This window comes from Eucyclogobius newberryi, unplaced genomic scaffold, assembly GCF_026437365.1.
Source record: "Eucyclogobius newberryi isolate DKJ021-1_F unplaced genomic scaffold, fEucNew1.0.hap1 SCAF_19, whole genome shotgun sequence".
Classification (NCBI taxonomy): domain Eukaryota; kingdom Metazoa; phylum Chordata; class Actinopteri; order Gobiiformes; family Gobiidae; genus Eucyclogobius; species Eucyclogobius newberryi.
Genome location: NW_027315823.1, coordinates 20,420,792 through 20,444,760, shown reverse-complemented (window position 1 = coordinate 20,444,760; position 23,969 = coordinate 20,420,792). Strand labels below are relative to the sequence as shown.

The following is a 23,969-nucleotide window of genomic DNA, read 5'->3' as shown; positions in this document are numbered from 1 at the left end:
ACAAGTTCCTTGTTTGTGAATTTTGTTCACTGACAATGGCAACAAACCTTGTTCTGATTCTGATTCTGAGATGGTGAAGGAACAGAGAAAACAGGTGTTGCTTTGTTTGACATCTAACATAATAGGCAATAATGGGGTATTTACTTGGTTCGCCTTTTGTCTTTGAGAGACTAGACATTTCAATTAGTAGTTAAGATGATAAAGTAGTCCATTAAGCCATGCGGGGTAAAATCTTCTTTAAGAAACTCCCAAGTTTGGGCAAATCTTCAAGCACTTCTAACTTTCTTCTAAAATTAGTCTGTGATACAAACCTTTTTTCAGATGATATTTCTGCATCTGGGATTTGTAAATATATTTGTGAGTACTTTGAAATGAATGCATGCCCACATACCAGTGCTTGCTCAACTATTTGGAAGATTACTAAATTACAAAAAATAGGACCAAACATATATGTATTTACACCAAATGATGCATCAATATAATGCACAATCTAATGATCATTGTGTAGAGGGCTGCAGTATATGCATTATGTTTTTGAATTCAGTACATGGCTGATTACTAAGCATTTAGCATGTGCAAGTAGCATAATATCTGAACTAACTATTTGTTCATGCCCCGGGCAAAGCAAATGTGTTCTACATCAGTAAATACACAAATTGCATGCATTGCTCATCTCTTCATCATATTGTGTGTAACTTACGGTATCTTAGTCCTTAATGTGGGGAGGGGTCTATACTGCCCCAGGTCTGTATTTTGGAGCAAACCAGAGGCATGCTCTCAGGATGATGAGTTGCTGGTCAGAATGGAGACATGCCCGACAACAGTGTCTGGAGTGCTGTGTGCCGATGGCCGTTTGTCTTTTGTCTCTTTTGTGTCAGCAGCGCAATCAGTCATTCCATCCCCCGGACAACTGCGCTGGATCGATAGTTGAGCTAAATGCTACCACTAGCAACACAGACCCATATGAAGAGGAATCTTCATTGGTACTATATAAAGGGATGGAGAACAATTTGTCAAAAAAGTATTTTCCCTCAGTTTTAGTGGCTTAATTGTATTTTACAAAACTGACCCAGTTTGAAACTTTTGAAATGTATTATTTGAAATTTAAATTGTCTGTATAACTATAAACCTTCCCTATTTTTCTCTGAAGCACGTCTCCCATCTCCTGTGTGACCTGCAGCCATTTTGAAAACCACTGGAAGGTTCTCTCTGGTATGTTCTCTCATACCTGGGTTAGTGTTTGGCTTCACTCATGTTAAGACAAATTATTCTTTGCTTACTGGCTGTGAAATCCAAAAGACTTAGACTTAAATAATCTTAATCAAAATAAGCGGACCCAGAAATCAGAGACTGAGAGCAGAGGCCACAGACACCCTGAAAATGATCCCCGGCGTTGCTTGATCATGTTTTGTGTGTAATTAATTAAGACTAAAATTTCCTGTCACAAGTTCAAGTGACATTTTTCATCTGAAATGAGCTCATTGCAGGTTTTCGTAATTACATGATAAAACCATCTGTCAGTGTCAGCACATCTTCCCTCATGCATATTAATATAAATATTACAAAAATGCCAGACCAAGTATTTGCATCTACTTACTGTAAAATATTAGAGACTCCACAAGACTCCACAATATTAGAAATAGTGGAATCCATTTATTCGTCTTCATGGTAATGAATTCATGTTTAAAATTGACAAACAAAACTTGCTTCATATTTTTGGTTATAGACATATTTTAACTCATTGTCACCAGCTAAGAACAATAAAAATCCGTAACAATGCCTATCTTTGTCCAGATATGGGAGGAAGCCACTCGTCTAGATAAGATAAGCCTTTATTTGTCCCAGTGTTCCCAGAAATTCCAGTGTTGCAACACAAAGTAGGTACAGAATTAAATAATAAAAAACAGATAATTTATAACTTCTTATAACACTCTATAAACACTTATACTCATTCATTAATATTAGGGGTCACCTATCCCAGTGACTTTGGGCCTTAGGCGGGGTACACCCTGGACAGTGGCCAACAGACATAGACATACACTATGGACAGAGAATATGGCACCAAGATTATGTCAAAGTATTTTATATGAATATGACACATGCACATGATTATGAAGATGAATGACACATGTTCAGAGCTAACAGTGTTTGTTGTAGTCTACTCACCATTAAAGCTGACACTGCGGATATACTTGAGCAGTTTCTTGCCCCCTGCCAGCTCCATATCGGGGCAGTATCCGGAGTTGTCTGGACACAGGTCTCTCTGCATGTTGTGAAGGGCGTGAGCCATGGCATAGACGGCATCGATCACAAACTGCACCTTCCCCTCCTGTTCATACTTGGAGTCAATCCCGATGCGCTCCTGACCTGAGAAACACACAGAGCCCAAGATAATGGCTTCACTTCAACAGACATGACCATCAGCAAACACAGGGCAATGAATTAAGTCATACCGTTACTTTTCCCACAGTTCTCAATGCAAATTTAATATATATATATATATATATATATATATATATATATATATATATATATAGGCTAAATAAAAGCGTAACAGAGTTCCCTAACTGGAACAAGCGGTAGAAAAGGAATGAATATACATGCACACAACACAATACATTGGATGTGTTGCACTGCACTTTCCAAGACTGAGATGTTTTTCCAGGGATCTGTTGTAGCCTCCAGTTTGTGGGGTCACTGCCCCGAGTGCTCTGATGTCCACGGACACCACTTTTGCCTTCACCTTCCACGTCTTCTACAGCTTTTTTCTGAGCACTTGGTATTTCTCCAGTTTCTTTTTCCTGATGTTGCCATCCTTTGGTATCGCCTCGTCAACCACAATGGCTTTCCTCTGCTGTATGTCCATCACCACAATGTCTTGTTGGTTTGCCATTACCATTCTGTAAGTCTGTATCTGAAGGTCCCACAGGATCTTGGCTCGGTCATTCTCTGCCACCTTTGGAGGTGGTTCCAACTTTGACCTTGGGTTTTCCAGTCCATTCTCTGCACAGATGTTGGAGGTGTTTGACCGTAGTCAAAGGGGCTACATGCAAAGATGAATGGGATGAATGGTTACTTCAAAACCCACAATCAAATCAAACAGAAAAACAACTATTAGCTCAGTGTTCCAACATCCACAAACTGCAACTGCTATCACAGCTTGAGATTGACAAGGTACAACACAAATGCTGGTACAACACAAATGGAGTTGGGGCGCCGGGTCAGAGGGAATTCCCCTCAGCCAAAAAGCAATAAGACTGGCTATGGATACCGACTCAGGAATGGGGCCACAATCAGTCACCTCTACATGGATGACATCAAGCTGTATGCTTGATGTAAGGTCTGTAAGGAAGATATACAGACCACAGATGTTAAGACACAAAAACTCCTCACCATGCATGGAGGGTTCCATCCCAAATCTAGCACCCTAAGACTGTACACTAGCCGTTAGGAAGAGGGCAGAGGACTGAAACAGCCAAGATACACAAGTACATCAAGGACCAGGCCCCAACCAATGATGTGCTCAGTGACTGTCTCAGGCAATGGGGAACAGAAGAAGAGGTGCTGGAAGAGGGAACATCATGGGAGGACAAGAGTCATACTTGACTGGAAACCAAAAATGGAAGAAACAGGAAAGTGGGCAACAGAAGCAATGGATAAAACAAGTCTAAGAAAACGCCAACATAGGTCTCTAAATCACTTTGACAAAGGAAGAATGCATCACATTTCTTGAAGTAAGCATATTCCTAAGCCCATTGTATACCGCTGCAGGGAGGTTTTTTTTTTTTAACAGGTGAGGCCCCTTTAAAATCTCTTGCAGTACCAGGTTATGCTCCACAACCGGGTCGCTGCCCTCTAGGGCTGCAGCTATTGATTATTTTAGTAAATGTGCAATCTATTGATTCATTCTTTGATTAATCGGGTAATCGGTTATTTTTTTTCAACATTCTGTAAAGTGGTGGCTGTATTTTGCATTTTTCCGTTCAGATTTTTGTCGTGGACTGTCTGACAGATTATTATAACATGGTCGCGGTCCTCCATGCTGTTTCCATGGATATATTGGCTGTTTCAAAGCACAACAGAGGAGAGAGCGGTGTGTTTTGAACGTGTGACTGAGAAGCAGAGATGTTGTGTGGGGGAGCGCGGGGGACCATGAGTGTGGGGCTGGGGGTCTGCAGTGGCGGGCCGAGGACGCTGGGGCTGGGGTGGAGTTAGTTGCGGTGGTTAGAGTGGCAGCTCGGGACACCGTGCTCTTTCACACAACCAAACACTTCCCAGTCACACTTGTGAGTTTAAAACACACCGCTCTCTCCTCTGTTGTGCTATAGTTGCTGCAAGTCCGAGCGGAAAAAAACATGTGAAACAAAAGCGCCACAGATTATTCCATGTGCTCCTCGCACTATGTAAATTAAATGAATCATCGAGGGTTATAAAATAATAATCAAAGCTTTTTTGTAATCAAATTACTCTATTTACTCGAGTAATCGTTGCAGCCCTACTGCCCTTCTTTAAAAAAATGTTTTTTTTTTAAATAAAGTAGTAGTAGTAGTAGTGGTAGTAGTAGTTTTGTGATAGCAATTTAAAATACCTAAAATGTCTTGTATAATAAATTGCGCACTACAATTGGGCTGTCATACTGTACATTATGACTCAAACACAATAGTTAGACACCAAATTAACTTCAGCCTGGACACAGCAGAAGTTAATGCCTGTGGATGCACCTCGCTGCTGCCTGTCGGCACTTGAACCTGTGAAGCCATGGAATGTGCCAACTCCTCTCATGTCTCCATGGTGATGCCTATGCACCGGCTGCTTGCCTAAACCCAACAGGCCTTTCATGATTAATTAGTAAGCATAGTTTGCATTGCACAGACAGAGAACAGGAGAAGACCAAGGAATGTGGTAGGAGCGTGCAGAGAACACAGCCAACTTGTGTCCAACTTCTGTGCGGGAAGCGAGCAGTGTCAGGACCAATATATATGACTTCATTATTACGGCTTGTGCATGTGGAAAAGAGCGATGAGACCAGTGGGATTTTGGATCTACTACATTAACTTCATACTATGCTTCTTCTCTCAAAGCTGCAAATCACCAGTATTGCACTTTCAAGTCCAACCCCTGTTCTTTTAATGGAATATAAATACATATTACAAAAAGAAATAGAGGTAATAGAGTACTAATGTTATGTGTCAGCTATCTACGATTAGTGAGCACAGACACAGTATTACCTAAATATTCACGAAAAAAACCCACAGTACTTCAAGGCAATTGCAAATGCCACTGGAAATGTGGCAAAAACAACAAGAATTTATTAGCTTATGGGGGACGATAATTGAATCAGTTTCAGCGACTGGGCAGACAGACAAATATATAAAATAGTAACATGCTTTCCTTTGGAAAGCATGTGTTCTGTTTACAAACACTGGAAGGGTTTATTAGATGACAAGCTTTTGCGTTCAAGAAGACTACAAATGCCAAGTGACATTACCCAACTTTTAGAAGTTCATTGCAATGCACCTTCATCTGTTGTTTACATAAACACATGCAGGGACAATAGGGGCACGTACAAAAATAGGAACTGTGGTTCAGAGTTCAGCCTCACCTGGGAGATCATTAACCAACACCAAAAATGTGTAAACATAATCCCATGAATAGAATTAAGGATTCAACCCAGTCTCCCAAAAATAACAGACCATATATTATGTTATAGATATTATTCTTTGGATGGATTAAAGTTGGATAATATGACAACATACACACAACTATAATACTCTACAAATAAAAGTAACGTCTATCGATACATGATTGCTCTAGACATGATCTAGAACAACAACCACCTAGAACAACAACAACCCCGCCTCTGTGTGGAGTGGGCTCCGGCTTTTCACCAACTACAAACCCAGAGCCCCCCTTGCTGCGGATGACCGGAAACTGGCTCAGCAACTCAGCTCCTTCTATTGTAGGTTTTGATTCTTTTATACTATAGTAGATTTAAATTGTCTTTCTTTTTTCCTTTATATAGGTTGTTTTATCATTGTTCATTGTTTTATGTTGCACCCTATCACCAAAGTTGATTTGTGAATTCTGATATTTGTCAATGACAATAAACCTTTTCTGATCCTGATCTCTTTTTTTCTTTCTGATATTTTGTGTAAAGTACATTTTTATTCTGTATATCTGTTTTCTATCTGCTCCCGCAGAAAGGTTCTGATGTGTCCAACAAGCGAGTGAGCTGCATACAATATAACCTTTTTCTAAAGCTTGTGTACACACTGTGACACGTGCTGCTTTAGACTACATACTGCTTTGTGAGTGAGCTGCATGTATTCGGCTGTGGAGGTATACATTGTGGGAGGGTATAGGGACTGACATGTAAGTGCATGAACATTTTAGAGGATTGCGTGGACATTTTAGTAACGGATGTTTATGAAACTGCAGCTATCACATTTTATTTTGTTACAGATTCTACTGATGTGTGATTTGCATGTGTGTGGCAGTTTTGAATCTATTGTAATGCCAAGATATTTGTATTCTGGAAGAATCTGAAGTCGCTCTCCTGAAAAAAGAAGTCTAGTTCAGTGTGGGGAGTGTTAGATTTGGTGAAAACCATGGTAACTGTTATTGCTGCGTTTATTTGAGACAGGAGTGTTCTAACCAGGATTAGATTTAAGCATTTAAGTAAAAAGTTAAATGTATACAATTTAGACAGCAAGATCCTGTGATTTACAGTGTCAAAAGCCTTTTTTAGGTCCAGATACACAGCACCAACCACCCCATCCGGGTCTAGTAGCGCTCTGATGTGTTCTAGGAAATAGCAGGTTGCTGTTTCAGGTTCAGTAGTTGGCTCTGATGCCAAACTTCTTAGGATGGAGGGAAATTCTTTTTTTTTGCTACAAGATTTCCACTGCATTTGCACTTGGACGATCTGAGTGTATTAATGATCTGAGATGCGTTTGCTTCAGTGATGGGTGAAACTGGTGTTTCAGAGTCCATTGTGAGAATATTTGTGGTTTCAGGCAGGAGACTGAGACTTAACCATCACTGTTACACCCGTCTACAACTCCCTCACCCTCTACATCAGAAACTCAGACTCTCTAAACACCTTCAAAAGTCTACTCAAAACTCACTTTTACCACTCCCTCTAATCCCTACTGACTGCCTTTGCTTGCTTTATTCTCAGTTTTAATTTTCTATAACTTCAGTCTTTAGTTTTTCCTTATTGGAGAGCAAAGCATCTTTTAAAGGCACTATATAAAACATGTTTAACTATTATTTCTTGTTCCTACAAAGACATAAGGAGAACATGCAAACCCTGCACTGGAAGACGTCGATTGGCCCATGAATCAAACACTAGGACATTCTCAACCACTGTTCCCTTCTGAAGGGAACAGTGGTTGATCTTATAGCATAGTGTGGGACACATATGGTTTACAATAATTACCTACCGTAATTTCCGCACTATAAGGCGCACGTAAAAGTCCTTAACATCCTCAAAAGCCGTCCGTGCGCTTAATAGTCCAGTGCGCTTAATATATGGTTTATTTCTGGTTGTGCTTACTGACCGCGAAGATATTTTGTGTGGTCCACTGTGTATGAAGAAGATTTGAGACACGAGACGCCGATGCACGTCTGGATTTACAGTACTCCGGAACCGGAAGTCCCAACAACATGTATGCAAAGCATTCTGGGAACAGTAGTCTACCGCTACATGCGGCGCACGCGGCACTTTTTTCAAAATGTAAACAACATTTACAGTCAGGCACAACGCAGACACCTACCGGTAAATAAAGGACCCCAAGAAACTTGGCCCAAGATGGCTCCTGCCAAGAGACCATGGATCTGTTATAAAATCGCAAGAAATGCGCTTACGGGCTAAATGATCAGTCAACTGTGGTCAGAGGCCAGAATCATCACTGAACTGCCTTGTGGATCCGAGATGCAGGATCACACTGACCAAAGAGATTTTAGCACGGAACACTATCAGCGCTTTGGCTGCTTTTACCATTTGCGCCCTAGCAGACATTGAACCGAGACACACGGGGCGAAATCTGTGCAAATCCAGGACAAATGCACCGGGACACGGGACGTAAAAAATTGGGACTGTCCCAGGTAAATAGGGACGTCTGGTCATAGCTATGCGGGATGTACTTCAGCTGCATTTGAAGGATTTGAGGACGAGGAATGAACTGAAAAAGTGAGTGTATTCTGTTGTATTTTACGTGTTGCAGCTGAACGAGGCTGGGAGTTGTTGTGGACATGCATCTTTTAGCGATATCAGACTGTGTTCTGTGTTTGTATTTTGCGTGTTTACAAGTGATCTTGACTGACAATTGATTTGGATATGCTAACGTGTTTGTTAGCGATAGCAGTGTGTGTTTTGATGTTGAACAATGTTGATCTGAAGGAGTTGAACGCGTTTAATAACGCTCAACTGACTCGGACTTATCCGTCCGTTTTGTTTATCTTGTGTGCTTTATCGTCCGGTGCGCTTTATGTATGGACCAGTACACATGGTACACAAATAGCTGATGGTGCGCTTAATAATCCGGTACGCCTTTTTGTGCGCAAAATACGGTATTTGCATACCCTACCAACATACAAGTGCACAAACAAGCACATAATATACATTTGTCCATGATGTTCGGTTGTACATTTTTACATAGATTACTAATTTAATGTATTATTACAATAACTTAATACATGTTTTATTTGTGCTTGATGTAGATATTATCAATATATTTTCTATGTCACTGTTGGAGGTTTTATACGGCAAGTCTGGAAACCTGTATTTGAATGTTTTCTGTCATTGAAATTGTTAGAAACCTATTCACTAGCTTTTGCCTAATAAGTTCTGTTAATAATGCATTTTTCACCTCCTTTTCACTAGTATGCATTTCATTTGACTGGATTATGAGGACACATGCAATGTATTGTCTTACCATGTTAACTTAACTTTTTGGCCCCAATCTGAGGTTAAAGAAACCATCCCTTCTACAATCTGAGCAAAACTGAGCGCAGATGGTTGTGTTGTGATCCGTTGTCCTACAGCAAGCAACAAACAAAAGTCAATGAAAAAGGCAATGGGGCTGATAAGTGAAGCATTATGGCCCTCAAATTATCTCATCAGTGAGGACCAGCAGGCGAGCTCGAAAGAGTTCCTGCTAACATAAAACCCATATCCTGTTCATTGATAAACACAAGATCATATCATAAGACCAGCACACATTGAGGTGTGTCTGTTAAGATCCCTGCCTGCTGCCTCAATCACTCGAGAGAAGGCATTTAAGTGAAGTACCAACACTGCAGAAATAATATTAGATTGCGCTGCCCCAAATAAATTGTATGTTTGCTGTAACCTGACAATTTTTTTCAAGTGGGTCGGTCGGTAGGTAAATTCTTATTTTTTTTTACTTTGAAGGCAAAAAAAAAATATCCAAATTGTTGCCATTTTTGACTCGGAGTGACCGCCAGGGGTCAGGCTTCAACCGTCAATGACGGAAAACGTCATCTCCCGATTTTAAGATATTTCAATCGACCTTTTGAACGCAGTTATCCTTTATTTTGGTAGTGAAGGCTAGCGGGGGGAACATGCGGGGAACATGGGCGCCGCCATGTTTGTTGTGATTACGCTGCTGGGTGTGTTTATGTTCCAGAATGTCGCAGGTCAAATTTAACATGAAGCCACACCATGATGCAGAACGACATGAGCGGTGACGAGGCCAGTGGCGCTGACAGAGGCAAACTATCAAGTAAAAGGCAATATAGGTTTCCCCCTGCACGGTCTGTTCAATACAGAGGCATATGGAGGACCGAAAATGTAGGTGCAAATGCGTCGCACAATGCGCTATTTGTCCCTTGGGATCAAAAATATGTTGACCAGCGCCATTAAACTATTCTACATGGCACTTTCGAAAAGAACGTTCGGTGAGTCTGAGAAATTTTAGAAAAATAAAAGAATTTGGTGTCATTTTGACAAAATGCTGATCATTTTTTTCAGTCGGCTAGTAGACATATTATTTTGCTCAGCCTTGTATTGTGGTTAACTGACAAACTGTCTGCAGGTTATGAATGTAGAAGAATGTGTATCGCATCGGGTGTATTGAATGCTCATCATCCATTTTCTTGATCATTCTCTTTTGACATTTGCAAAATTTAATTTAAAAAAGAAGACTAAATATATCACCTATAGTCTGTTCATTGCTGTTCACATGTTTTTCTCCCTCTTCCACCCCTGTAACGGAGTGGTACTTTTTAAGACAGTGCTGATGCTACTCCAGTGATGACTGCACCTTAGATGTCCCATCTCACGACCAGGATGCTGGAAGAATGGATCCACATCTGCCTCAATAAACTCTCTTATCTTCTGCAGTTTGTCCGTCCGTAGGAGTAAGATCTCTCCTTCACTGTGACCCCAGGTTTCTACTTTTTCCTCAAAGGGCTTTGAAATTTTTCCTCACAGAGACAGAGGGTCTAAGGACAAGGCATGCTGGGGCAGTTATCCATTGCTCAATTCCTGTGATCATTTTTGAATATGCTTCTCCATTTCAGTTTTCATTGTATGGCATTTTCATAATAATTGTTTAGAGAGTACAACCTCTAAAGCAGATGTTAGGTATCTACTGAACAAACGGCAAATGTATTAATCATGTGCTTAAATGGTGACTGTTCTTGACCTGTGTGTACTTTGACATTGTTAGCTGCTGTTTTAGACAGCGGATAGAGGTGGGCTGCTCTCTATTCAGCTCTTAGCCCTCTCTCAGTTCTGACAGCACCAATTATGAGCTTGGTATCTCCTCGCGGTCGCAGCTGAACAGACATTAATCGCAGTAGTCCTATCTCTTTTTAGTAAACCTCAAGAGGCCACCGGAATACTCTGCACGCTCTGTATTTCTACGCCTGGAGCAAAGAGACTCTGGTTTAAAGCTATCTCATAAACAGGATCTTCTAAGTGCTCTCTTCTCCATGATCTGCTCATATCACACAGGAGGCTATGCTGAAGAATATAATAGTGTCCCAATGTGCAGTGTGTGCTTATCGCTGCCCCCTGCTACTGTACTAAATGATCCCAGCCTTCTTATTGAAAACTGAAATCATCATTCAGGTGACAGTGGAACTATAATACGTGTTGCAAAAAAAACATGTTTAATTTTTATGTTTGAAGGGCTATGAAGATTGGACGGCAAGATAATAATTCAATCACCAGATAATAACCAGAAAGTGTGTGGGTATGCCTTGAGCAGAGAACATTTGACGCACACGGTTTGCTCAAATGGTGGCCTTGAAAAATATTGTTTGGCCCTTGAAAACTATTTCAAATGGCAAATGGCTACAGGTGTAAATTCAAGACGGACATCACAAAAATACTCAAAATAAGTTACAAAATATTTTCTGAAATCTTCCAAGACTGACTCAACTGTATTTTTGGTGGTCCTGGCCATATTTGGAGCCAAAATGTCCTCTTAGCCGAAACCCAATCTCTTCTCCCATAAGTAAAATGCTGCACTTTACAACCTGCCTCATGCCTATTTAAGTAGTCTATCAAAGCCTGGAGAGGGTTGCAAACTGAAGCTGTTTACTTCAAGAAAAATACATGAAAAGTTACCAGATGTTTCTTTAGTCTGCAGTCACCGTATGTGCCATGAGGAACTATGATTGCTATGGATACAGCAGCCACCGTGTAAGGCCCTGTCCCAACACTCACACTATACGCAATCCCTGAAAAGTGAAGTATGTAAGTGCACAAGGGCGCAGAGGAGGTAAACACAGTCCTGCCGCACATAAGAGCATGGTGAATGCAAAGCAGAAAAAACAGCAGTGTAAAAAACAGCTGTCAGTGATGTTCTATCTATCTATATCTATCTATCTACAGTATCTATCTATCTATATGTACAAGTCTCTCCATGGCCTAGCACCAAAGTACATCTTGGATATGTTACTGCCATATGAACCATCTCGGACTCTGAGGACCTCAGGGACCGGCCTCCTGCTGGTGCCAGAGTCAGGACTAAACATGGACCGGCCTCTGCTGGTGCCCAGAGTCAGGACTAAACATGGACCGGCCTCCTGCTGGTGCCCAGAGTCAGGACTAAACATGGGGAATCTGCGTTTCAGTTTTATGCAGCTAAAATCTGGAACATTCTTCCTGAAGATGTGAGACAGGCTTCTACTCTGACAATGTTCAAATCTAAGCTAAAAACTGTTTTGTTTAGCTGCGCATATGACTGAAAGGATTTTTGCACTTGCTTTGCACTCTTCTCTTTTGTTTGTGATTTTATTAGTTTAGACAATCAGTTGGATTGATAACTTTTAATTTTGTTAATTTTATTGTATTTCTGTTTCTGTAATTTCTTTGTGATTTGAATGCATTTTTCCTGCTGTGTGAAGCACTTTGAATTGCCTTGTGTATGAAATGTGCTCTACAAATAAACTTGCCTTGCCTTGCCTTACCTATATCCATTCTTCCACCTGAACATGGGACATCACATCAATTATCATATTTTTTTAAACATTATCTTTCGTCATGTTTCATCTTACTTATAATTGTATGATCCCTGGTGGATGAGGGTCTATATCTTATGTTGCAACACATGGCAGCTTTATTACTGCAATATCCTGTGATAGACTGTCCTTTCACAGATTATGTTCACAGCCATGTTTGCTGCAAGATCAGCATCATGACATACATAATCAATCAATAGCTTTGATGTTGGTGTTGTATTCACACGCTTGTAAAACTGTGAGGAAGATTTCAAATGGAAGATCAGTGTTTCCCATCAGACGGCCACAAACACAGTTAAGAGAGTATTTCACCCAGGCCTCGTTAACATTAAATTTAGTATGCCATATCTTGCTGTTACTGATAGCATTTATTCACTAGTACGGTACATCGTAAAAACTGTTTAATGAGAAATATTTCAGTTGAAGGATTTATGTAAAAACATTAGATACAGTGAAGAGAAAATGTAAGTTAAAGCCATGTCCAGGAGCAGAAGAAAGAGTATGGGACATTGGCCACACCATTAAAAGCTATATTTCTGAGAAGTTATAAACTACATCTAGTGAGCCCCTCCCCCACGGGGCTCTGCTGCACTGCTGTGTGAGCTGCCGAGGTAGAAGTGCACTTTTGAGCAGAAGTTTAGTGGTGTGTCAGTTCAGGTGTACAGATAACTACACAGACGTGGAAATGTTAGTTAGTACTTTTAAAAGATCTTGAGAAGTTTATTTTGTGATAAAGTCAAATGTTTATCTCTGTGTAGAACTGTGGATCAACTCTGAAGTTGTAATGCACATAAACTGAAGCACAGTATTGGTGAAATTACACTTGTTTCTCTAAATACAGTTATGAGAAAAAACGTTTTGTATTTTTTTTTAATCGATCCAGTAATTGCTTCAAAACAGCGTAGGCTATATAAAGCTATTTATTTCTTATATTTTTAAATAGTTTTATGTTTTACTTTATGTTCGGCCTGCGACCCAGCCTGAGCGTCGAAATTTGGCCCGCGACCCAAATGAGTTTGACACCCTTGTTTTAGACAAAGAGAGAACATGCAAAGTTCACTTATATATACACACAATCATTAAATCACAAGCTGTGTATTCTGTGGGGCATTTGTTTGGGCTGAAAACGCTTATAGAATGCAAATCATTTGAACCGTTTGAAACAGGTTTGAAACATCAGTTTGTATTCACTGTAATTACAGAAGCAATATGTTTAGCCATGGTATAAATGTTTTGTCAGCATATTGTCGCCAGTCTTTGCTTGCTGCTCGGAGAAAACCCAGGGAGTCAATCATCCTGAAGCAGCACAGAAGGAATGTTCATTATGTAATTGAGGGTTTGGTTCTAGGGGGCACAGATGATCCCTTTGCCTGCGTGGTGAGAATTAAGATGTGCAAAGAGGGAAGTCGTAGATGAGACGAGAACTCGAGTTGCGGAGCGGTGGCTATGAATTAGGCTGTGGCATTTGACAACAGTATCAGTGTGACGCAAATCCATATATTTACACATCCATCATATCATGGGCCAGTAATTATAGGGATAACTAGAACCACAGGTGGAATAGAGTTCTACACAAAGTTAATGCAATCAAGCAGGACAGGACACAACTGGAAGGACAATATAATACCTTTGTGTAATAAGGGCTCCCAATCAATACGGCAATTGAAGAGGTTCATTAGTGTTCAAGGTCTGTTCACGGCATAATGTCAAGCCACTAATTGCAATGCATTATTGATTGTGGACGAAAACCTTTTAAGTGTGTGTTACCATTGCAAAACAGCAGCACATTCCAAACAGCAACAGACCGAGCCATGTAAAAGAATGTAAAGTATGCAAAAGAGAGAAATGCCAGTGACTTTTTAGGAAGTTACTGTCATCTAATTATTATATTCAATAGTATGGTTTGACCCAAATATTGGTGGATATGTTAAAAAATACACAAACAAAAGAACTTAAAAATCTATTCTTTACACACATCATGATATAGCAGTTAGATATATAATATTCGTGCCTCATCGATTTATCTTCTGAACTACACAAAACCTGTAGTATTCAGAGATGAGGATAGTTTTCCCACTGTAACTCAGTTCTAAGTGCTTCATGTTCATTTCTATAATTAATGGATACGTAAGCGTGTCTGTATTTTATTTGAAACACTGATGAGCAATAGTTAAATATTGAATAAATATGGACCTTGACCAGTGAACCGTGTGGCTGCGTTGAACCACCTCTAGTGATTTCCAGTTTGCACATGAGATTGGAGAGTAAGATAAGTTAAGTTATTGTCAGATGGTTCCACCTACCTGTACATTTCCTGCTGCTGTCATCCTTCTTAGAGGAGCTCATCAGTTTGCAGTTGAAGTTTTCCTCCCAGTATTCTGCGAACCATACATTCCTCCTGTTATTTTCCAACGTCCGGGAGGTGAAGTAGGCATCAAAACCTAAAAAGCAAGTCATAAATTAATTTAACCCAGCAAATCCACATATTAACTGTCCCGAAGTTGTTACAATAGCAGGGTCAGTTACACATAATTCTTAGACTAAAAAAGTTGACAGTTACATAGGAAAGAAATAGAAACATGGCACATCCAAACATTATGTGAGCTACGTAAACTATTTAGGAATAGGCATTTAATACAATTATTATGTTATTATTACAGTATTACAGTTTATGTATATACTATTTTCATTTTTTCTGATGGGTCTTTGTGAGATTATGCTTTTTAAAATGATTGTGTATTGAAGAATTAAGTATTCTATCTTATTCAAGTAACAGAAATGACTAAAAATACTAAGGTAAGTTAAGTAGCCCCACATTAAGCAAATGTTCCTTTAGTTACTCAGAGGAAACATGTAGAATTACAGTGTGCATTGAAACATGATGTATGATAGGTGAATATTATGTAGTGTAATATATCGTAGCTTTGTTGTCCCATTATGACTATTGAGTAAAAGGCATGTAAAAATTATGGCAAGGCAACAATAAACCCTTCCGTATGCTAATAAATCCTTGGCTCAAAAGAGAATTCCACAACAGTAAACATTCAGCAAACGAGCTGTGAGTCACAAGATGATGCTCAAAAATGGAAAGTGTATGTGTATTTACTTTTCATTTTTGAGCATCATCAGGAGTCAATTAATAGGAATATAAAGTATGAAGGGGGAGCATATGTCAAAACAGGAAAGGTTCAGTTGAAAATAAATAAATTGACACACACTGTCAAAAATGTATCTAAATGAAGCCTCCTTTAAATGCTATATTGGAGTCCTTATCATCTACCTCCATCAACCGCATTGAACGGGCATTAAATAATCTTAATGACCTTGCTGGAAATATGCTTCACATTCAACCAGACTGAGAACGGTAATAATTTATTTATTTATTTATTGACCTAGATTTGACCAGGAAAGTCCAACTGCACTTTAGCATCTCTTTTTCAGGGGAGTCCTGGCCCCAGAGGGGAGGAGCCTATGTATAAGATAAGATAAGATATTCCTTTATTGTCCCACATGGGGAAATTTCATTGGTGCAACGCAGGTAGATACAGTGCACCAGATGAATCATATTTGCTTCTCTATCCATCTCCATCTGGAAAATTAGGTAGCAAGGTGGTTAATGATTGATCTGCATTCAAAAGACTCAATCAATGAATGAAATCTTAACTTAATCTCTCTCTTGTGAGAAAGAACAAAACATTTGAAATGTCTCACTGAGATTGGCACTTCTTTATTGACAGATTGGTGTCTTCAGCACTCTATCACTCAGCTCCCCCTCCCTGTCAAAGAAGCCATAATAAGTATAGCTGCTCCTTATCTTAAGAACTGCTCTTAATCTTAATTCCCTGACATGAGAGTCTCTTCCACATGATAAGATGTCCTTGACACCTGCTGTGGTCACACTGCCTCATACGCCTTTGCATCATTTCTGACGGACCTCTCTTATAACTCTTATAAGTTCCTTTATGTGGAGTCAGTGGAATGGAAACAGCCTTAAGAGAAACCAAAGGGACATAGAGGTCAAAGTGGGACATTGGTGTCGCTGGAATACATGACAAGAGAATGAAAGACACCAATAATCATTATGAGATTTTATTCATAATTCAGTGGGTCTAAATGGGAGCTAAATGCATTCTGCACGGATAATAATGACATGATCCAAAGCTTCTTGGAGCTAAAGACGTTGCCCTGCCCCCACCAGAAAGACAAATGTGACCTAAGCGGTCTATCTAAGGGTGTTATTGCGTTATGGGAGTCATTTGTGCGTTTGAAAGATTGTTTTAAGGCCACATTTTTGTGAATTAAAGTAAAAGATGGTAAGTTTAAAAGAAAAACAACAGTGGCAAAGTAAAAAGAGTGTATTAAGATTGTGTGATAAAGGAGGTTTATATAAATGTAGCTTATGTTGATACTGCAAGCCCTAATGTGGAATGTACTTTTCTCATATTATAAATAAAACATAAAATGACTAAATCGTCTTTTGGTCCATAAACCTAGATGTGTCAAGTGCAGAGATTAGACTTCCTTATAAGATAAAACATTTCAATTAGCCTTGTCGAAACCTGTAACACTAATCAACTAATCGAATGTGCAAAAACAAACAAAAAAGACAAAGAGAGGAAGATAATATCACATTATACAATCAAAACAGCACTAACAAGCAAATAGGTAAATGGTAGCAAACGTCGTCCCCATTGTGGTGTTTTTAAGACACTGAACAAAGACGGCATGGATTCTAACTAAGATAGCATTCTAACTGTGGGGCAGTCTTGTTTTCTCCACTTGATGCGACGTCAGCTTAAAAACCCTTTGTAATAAGTGGCATTAAAACAACAGAATGCACAGCACACATGTGAAAAAGAAGGGGGAAATAAGCTATTCAGTGATAATTGCATGTGCTGGTAACCTCAAGGCGAGAGGCGCGTTTGATCTTAATTTATCTGAATGCCTGATGGGACTTAGCCTAGTTTGTGGAGAGTGTGATGTCAGAGCTGTGTGTGTCTGCTTCCTGTGGGACAATGTTTCAGAAAGGTTGTTTTTGCACCGTACGATTTCTCAAATAAACCTGATGCTAATGAAAAAATGTCACAACCAATGCTTCTGAGTTAATGAGAAAAATAAAATGCAGTTTTACAAGCTACTAAAGTATGACTATGTGGTCAGAAAGACAATTGGTGAGAGAGAGAGAGAGAGAGACAGAGAGAGAGAGAGAGAGAGACACAGACAGACAGACAGAGAGAGAGAGAGAGAGAGACACAGACAGACAGACAGAGAGAGAGAGAGAGAGAGAGAGAGAGAGACACAGACAGACAGACAGAGAGAGAGAGAGAGAGAGAGAGAGAGAGAGAGACACAGACAGACAGACAGAGAGAGAGAGAGAGAGAGAGAGAGAGAGAGAGAGAGCGGGAGAGAAGAGTTGCTGCTGCTGGAAGGAGAAGAAAGGAAGAGAAGAAGAGGAAGAAGAGAAACAATGACGACATACGACATACGGACTGGAAAAGGCTCGACTCTAATAAAGACTAATTATATTAAAGCCCAACTATACTTAAAGGCGGTATGGACGATTTTTCGGCGATTTGAGAACGCAGGCGGAAGTGCGCATGTGCACTCCCCCGTGCGGACTGATACAACACACACGTGCGTTTGTTTATTTGAGATCTCTCGTCTCCCGTAGATTTCTGTCCACTTCTGCGTCAGCTCGAACTGTCTTTCTCCGTCTTCATTTTGCCCCGTACACTGAGGGAACTATATTATGATAGATCCATGCGCTTAGGCACGCGGAAACATGGGGACGAGCCTGACGCGGCTGCAGGTGAGTGATAGGTGCGTTTTATAATTGATACGTGGCAGGACAAAATGATTTATCCACGCCACGAGGAAATATGATAAAAAATTTGCTGAAAAAAATCGTCCATACCACCTTTAAACATAGTGCTAAATAAATCAAAATCAAGCTTTTTCCTTGTTAAAAATATCCTTGTGTTTAAAAAACCAAACAACATATAGAATATATTGGCCTAATATCAGCGCTGGTTTTGCCATAACATTGGTATCGGCCTAAAAGGTCCAGATCGGTGCACCGCCAATTTGCACCATCCCCAGTGTGTGATATGAAGGGCTGACCGGCTGACATACCTCTGCTTTATTACAGCGGATACAAACCTCAGACTCGTCTTGACAGGGTTTGATTATTACACCTGTCCATCATCTCTTCACCATTTGCAGAGCTTTCATACCTTCAACTGGAGAATAAAACCTGGTATAGTGAAAAATGTGCTATATACGTTGTATCATTATATTTATTTATTAGTAGCCTGCTTACACAGTCCATATACTACACTGCAAAAATGAACCTCCCTAATTATAACGTTTATGCTTCTTTGGATTCATCACTGCTTGACATATTTATTTGAAGAAGTTGTGAGATTAGGAGAACAGACAAAGCAATTACCAGGACAAAGCCTGAAAGGTATTAGAAGCAATATTATGCAGTCATGAAATTGTGAAAATGAGTATTGAAAGCAACTTGATTTTTATGACTGTGATGAGCCAGTAATGAGGAAGGAACAGAAATATGATGTTGGATCTTTGCCCACATAATATTGTTGATTTGTGAGGCAGGGCAGCTGTGGCTACAGCAGTGACTTACTGTGATGCCATGACATTGAAGACATCTTATAATCATTTCAAGATGACCTGCTCTCAAAATGGCCACTGCCGTTTTCAAGGGTTCCTAAACATTTCAGGCCAGAATCACAAAACAACTTGCGACTCCAGCACAATCAGGGTAATGTTGTTTTTTGAAAAGGGGAGGAATAGAGGCAAACGGTCGTGGACGAGAGGCTAAGCACTGAGATGGTATCAACCGCATATACTCGATGTCGTACACCACTAAACCACCGTCAAAAGTACATTTGAATAGTTTATTGTGTTTCTGGACTTTTACAAAAATACTTGTAAAATGACATCTTCCTTTCCCTGCCCCCAGCTTTATGCCTCACGACCCCTTAAGGATTTCCCACTTTGGAAACCGCCGTTTCAAACTATAGTTTTATTCAATCTATATACAATAAAAACATATTTGCTGTTATCTACGCCACATAAATTGCAACACTTTAAAAGGAAACTTCTCATTGATGTGCTTGGTGCCTTTTTGGATATCAAGAATTTCAGAGTCATCCTGAATCTGTATGAATCTGTGCTAAAGCTACTTTTTGCTCACTGAAGTGTGAAGCCAGCACATTTTCCAAATGTTCCCAGAAGCAGAAGCCTTAAAAATATTAAGCAGTATTTCATGCTTCACCTCCCCTGGCCTGTGCATGCAAAGCTCTGTATGATAATATCACATTAGTATATTATAATATGTACAACACCCACTCAATTGAGCCAGTGTTAATTACATTATGTGTAAGACAATGGCTATATAATAACCTTTAGACAACAATTGTATAATGTGATTGGGGCAGAACATTCCACTTAAATGCCTATTCTAAATCAATCTTCAGGATGAAATATCAGTACCAGTCACAGGGTGTTTCCACAGGAACAGTACAGAGAGGTGCGTACGTGGTGTTTCCAGTGATAAGTACCGCTCCATTTGAGGGGTTAGAAGGGGGCCACGAGAGGTCCTAGCTTCCAGGGGCTGCTGGCCCACTTTAGGAGCGATACAACGATGATTGGACAAGAGAACACAGACTCGGGTGAAAACAAAATGGCAAAAACAGCCTCACAAATGCTGACTTGACCTGGTGACAAACCATTGTATTTCCAATGATGATAAATGTTGAAGTTCAGGTGTTTTCTGTTTAAGGAGCATCACTTGTGCATTAGTTCACATCAAGACCCAAATATTATATTTCCAGTGCATAATGCTTCTACCTCTATCCAAATCCAATGCATTACACAAACAGCCGTGAAAACGCAGGAAGCACAGAGAAGTGATATAAATGCAAAAAAGATGGCAATGCGAGCGATCACTGTTATTCTTTTATTCCAGGATTTTTGGCGCAACATTTGGCGCAAATGTTTTCGATGTTATCTACTGTTTTATGGCTGACATTTCTGTTAATTCTGTTTTGTATAATAGAGCATGTCACTAAACTTTATCTGTGTAACTGTGCCGAAAAGATGGGAAGAAAAAGTTAAATGTGAGCAGATAAACTGGCCACTTATGACTCCAATGTTAAACGCAGCTCCACATTATCCTTTTCTATCGCCAGAGCCATGGCAATTATGATTGTAAGCAAACCAACAATAGGCTATAATATGTGAACCGTGGAACTGTGCGGACATGTTCTGTCTAAAACAGTCAGACTCGAACATAACCTGCTAATTTAGTGTAAATTGGAGCAGAGACTGCTGCCACCGCCATTAGACGAGAGACTGCAGCTTCTTCAGTGAGTTTCAAACGCCTGATTTCCACTGAATAACGGTGTTATGTTTGTAGGTGCGTTTTAATAGTTTTAGGGGGCATTGTCGACTGAACAGTCCGATGGAGAGAGGCTAATGTGAGGCCGAGCAGTGGCTTCTCTTATTCAACTGAGTGTTAAAACTTCCCTGAAACAGTAAACTTTCTAAATCTTTTACCCAAGCCCCCGATGTCTTTGGCAACAACCACAATAGAGAAAATAAGATGATGACCTAAAAATCTCCACAAATTATTTATTTTGTGAACATATATCAAACCACAATACAGGGATTCCTTGTACGTGAATGGATATATAAAATAAATACATCACTTTGCAGTTGGCAGGCCCAGTGCAGTTCTGTGCTGAGCGGTTCTGAATCAAAGCACTGCAGTGTGACATTGAGGATCTAATGTTGCACAGAGGTTTGGTGTACAAGGTGGTGCTGTTCACACGCTTAGGTGCTGCAGGCTGAGTGATTCATATTTCAGGATGTATGGGCCGCATGCAGAGTTGAAGAGAGTGTGTGCAGCGGTTTGGGAATATAGCACATGAAAGGGGCACAAAACACAGGAATCAGAGCAGATGCAAGCACAAGTCACATATCTAGTAAATGTGACAAGTAATGTAATGTAATGCCATATTTACAGTGAAAGTAGACCTGATAGGGAGCAGTTTATCAGTTACAACGCAGATACCAATAGGCATCTGAGGAGACACAACTGTGTGAGAGGCAAACTACTTGTCTCCAACTAAACAATCACAACACCAGACTTTCTGACAACATTGAAATACAAGCGGTTTTCTCTGCACTTTGAGGAGGTCTTTGTCTTCAGACTTAACTCCGATCTATCACTGAGGTCATGTGACTGCACCGGGAAACCCAGTGTTCTCTCCAGAAACATGCATCATCCGTCTCCCATGTGCACTTATGTTCAATGAAGGGCTCCACTGTGCATCAATATCTGACCTTTGTGACATCTTTCTTTCATTTTCTGTTCTGCCTCACTGGTGTATGCTCTACAGAGGAAGCAATGCATCAATAATACATTATTAATGGTACTGGTATAAAACATTGGGAATGACAATGGTCTGGCTTATTTTAAAACTATTTAAACTATCTGAGATTTATCATCTGGACTGAACCAGGAAAATAGTTCAGAATCTTCTCAATCATGCAAAATATGAATGTTAGTAAAAAAAAATGTAATTTCATAGTAACAGAAGCAGAAGCAGTTCACATGAAATAAGCAAATGAATAACTGTCCCTCATTCTCGACTTGAAATAAGAGGTCCTACTATCATGAGAGGCTTCAGATTGTCAAGGACTGATGTACACAAATATGTGCACCAACCATTTTTTAATAAACCTCTAAATTGGAGGCTGAATGAACATGGTCCAAATCTTGAGAGAAAAAAAGAGAACATTGTTGAAATAGCTTGCCAGGTCCTTAGATAATCTGAGCGAAATCTGGAGTCAAAGTCTTACTCTAGTGGTCAGAAATAAAGGTTAGAGTAAATTACCGGACAGTTTTAGCTCAGACACTGAGGGCTCGACAAAAGGGCAAATATTCAATCACTAATATTAACCATGCAGTCTCTTTTGAGACTAAAACAGTCATAAAAACACGTGTCACAAGCTCAAGAAAATCAGCTCTGATCCAACCATGTCGTTCTGTGAATCAAAAATCCCAGAGGCAGTCCTTCAGGTGCTTTGACAGTTGACTGCATTAGCATCTTTTTCCACAGAACATAAATCAGCATACATACAATATAGAATTATACAGTATATATAATAAATGAAGAGCTTGATTCTGGTCAGTGTCGTGCTTTCTCTTCCCCTCGTTTCTTTGTTTTTAGAGTTCACTCTGACATCAGCAGCAAAGAGATATATAGTGTATAGTTCCCACTGAATCAGAAGTACCCAGAGTCTATCACTGGATTCCCATCCACACACACAAGATACAACTGAAACATGCACAGCCTAATGTCCCAAACACAGTCGGATGGAGGTGAATGAGATTTGGAGAACACTGGCGGCAGGTTGGTGGTCAACAAGAAAGAAAAGTTTCAGGATCAAAGAAAACACGTTATAATCTCCAATTCTACACACTTCTGCTATCACAAAAGATACAACTAGATGACTTATTAGAAAAGACAATTTCTTAACAGTAATAAATGGATCAAGGAAAACATAAAAAAAGAAAAAAAGTTGTACAGTTATATACGTTACAAAAGATATGAAACATGCACTGTACAAAGAATAGCATCTTTAGAATCTTGTCAAAGCCCATGCTGTTGACATGAATCATTGAAACAAGGGTTTCTCACTAATCCTCATTCCCCACGCACTGAACAACACACTAATTACAACAACATATGGCCACACTCAGGTACTTAACAATAAGAGATGTTTACTTCAAACACAATGGAGCATGGTCACTAATCTGTTCTTAAAACGTTAGTGTAGTCCCTTCACACTAATTATCCCATTTGCAGGATAAGCTGCTGCACTGTCCCAAATGACAATGGAACAATATACATTATTGTAAATAACGTATCATATGTAATGTATATTCTCTCTCTCTCTCTTTCTCTCTCCTCCCCCCTTTTTTACACATACTTTGAAGACGTAAAACTACAGTAGATGGCAGTTTTCCATTTTATTTGTATCACCTCAATATAAAGGAATAAATATATACAATACCTTCTATTTAGCAACATGTGAAGAAACTGTGGTCAAATTTCATGTTTTAAAGCAGAACATTGTATTGGAATTCAAGCAGGTTTGTTAAAGTACAAATTATGACAGCTAAAGAGCTCAAGCACTGGGTCTTGGTGATCGGTGAAGGAGTAAAAGATTCCTCATTGGACCCACATACAGTTATTTCCCCACCTAAAAAGGGATAAATGTTCATAAAGTAAAGCCTTATTCTTGAGTAAATATAAAAAAGCAGTATACGACACAAACTTCCAACTATATAGAAGATAAATAGGCAAAGGTGTTCATCTTCATCTAAAACACACCTTCTCCCAAAGGTGCGCAATTCCTCTCCTTTTATGCAAAAT

The 23,969-nt window shown here is 39.7% G+C and overlaps 1 protein-coding gene across 2 annotated transcripts in view; it reads right to left on the bottom strand.

Annotated features, from left to right (window-relative positions):
• grm7 (glutamate metabotropic receptor 7) overlaps positions 1-23,969 on the bottom strand; it is a 226,229-nt gene that overhangs the window by 86,019 nt on the left and 116,241 nt on the right. For both annotated transcript variants that reach the window (XM_072452079.1, XM_072452078.1), the window contains exons 5-6: positions 14,802-14,939; positions 2,167-2,367 (exon numbers count right to left, since the gene is read on the bottom strand). In XM_072452079.1, the coding sequence (XP_072308180.1) occupies positions 2,167-2,367; positions 14,802-14,939 (339 nt within the window). The remainder of the gene's footprint in view (positions 1-2,166; positions 2,368-14,801; positions 14,940-23,969) is intronic.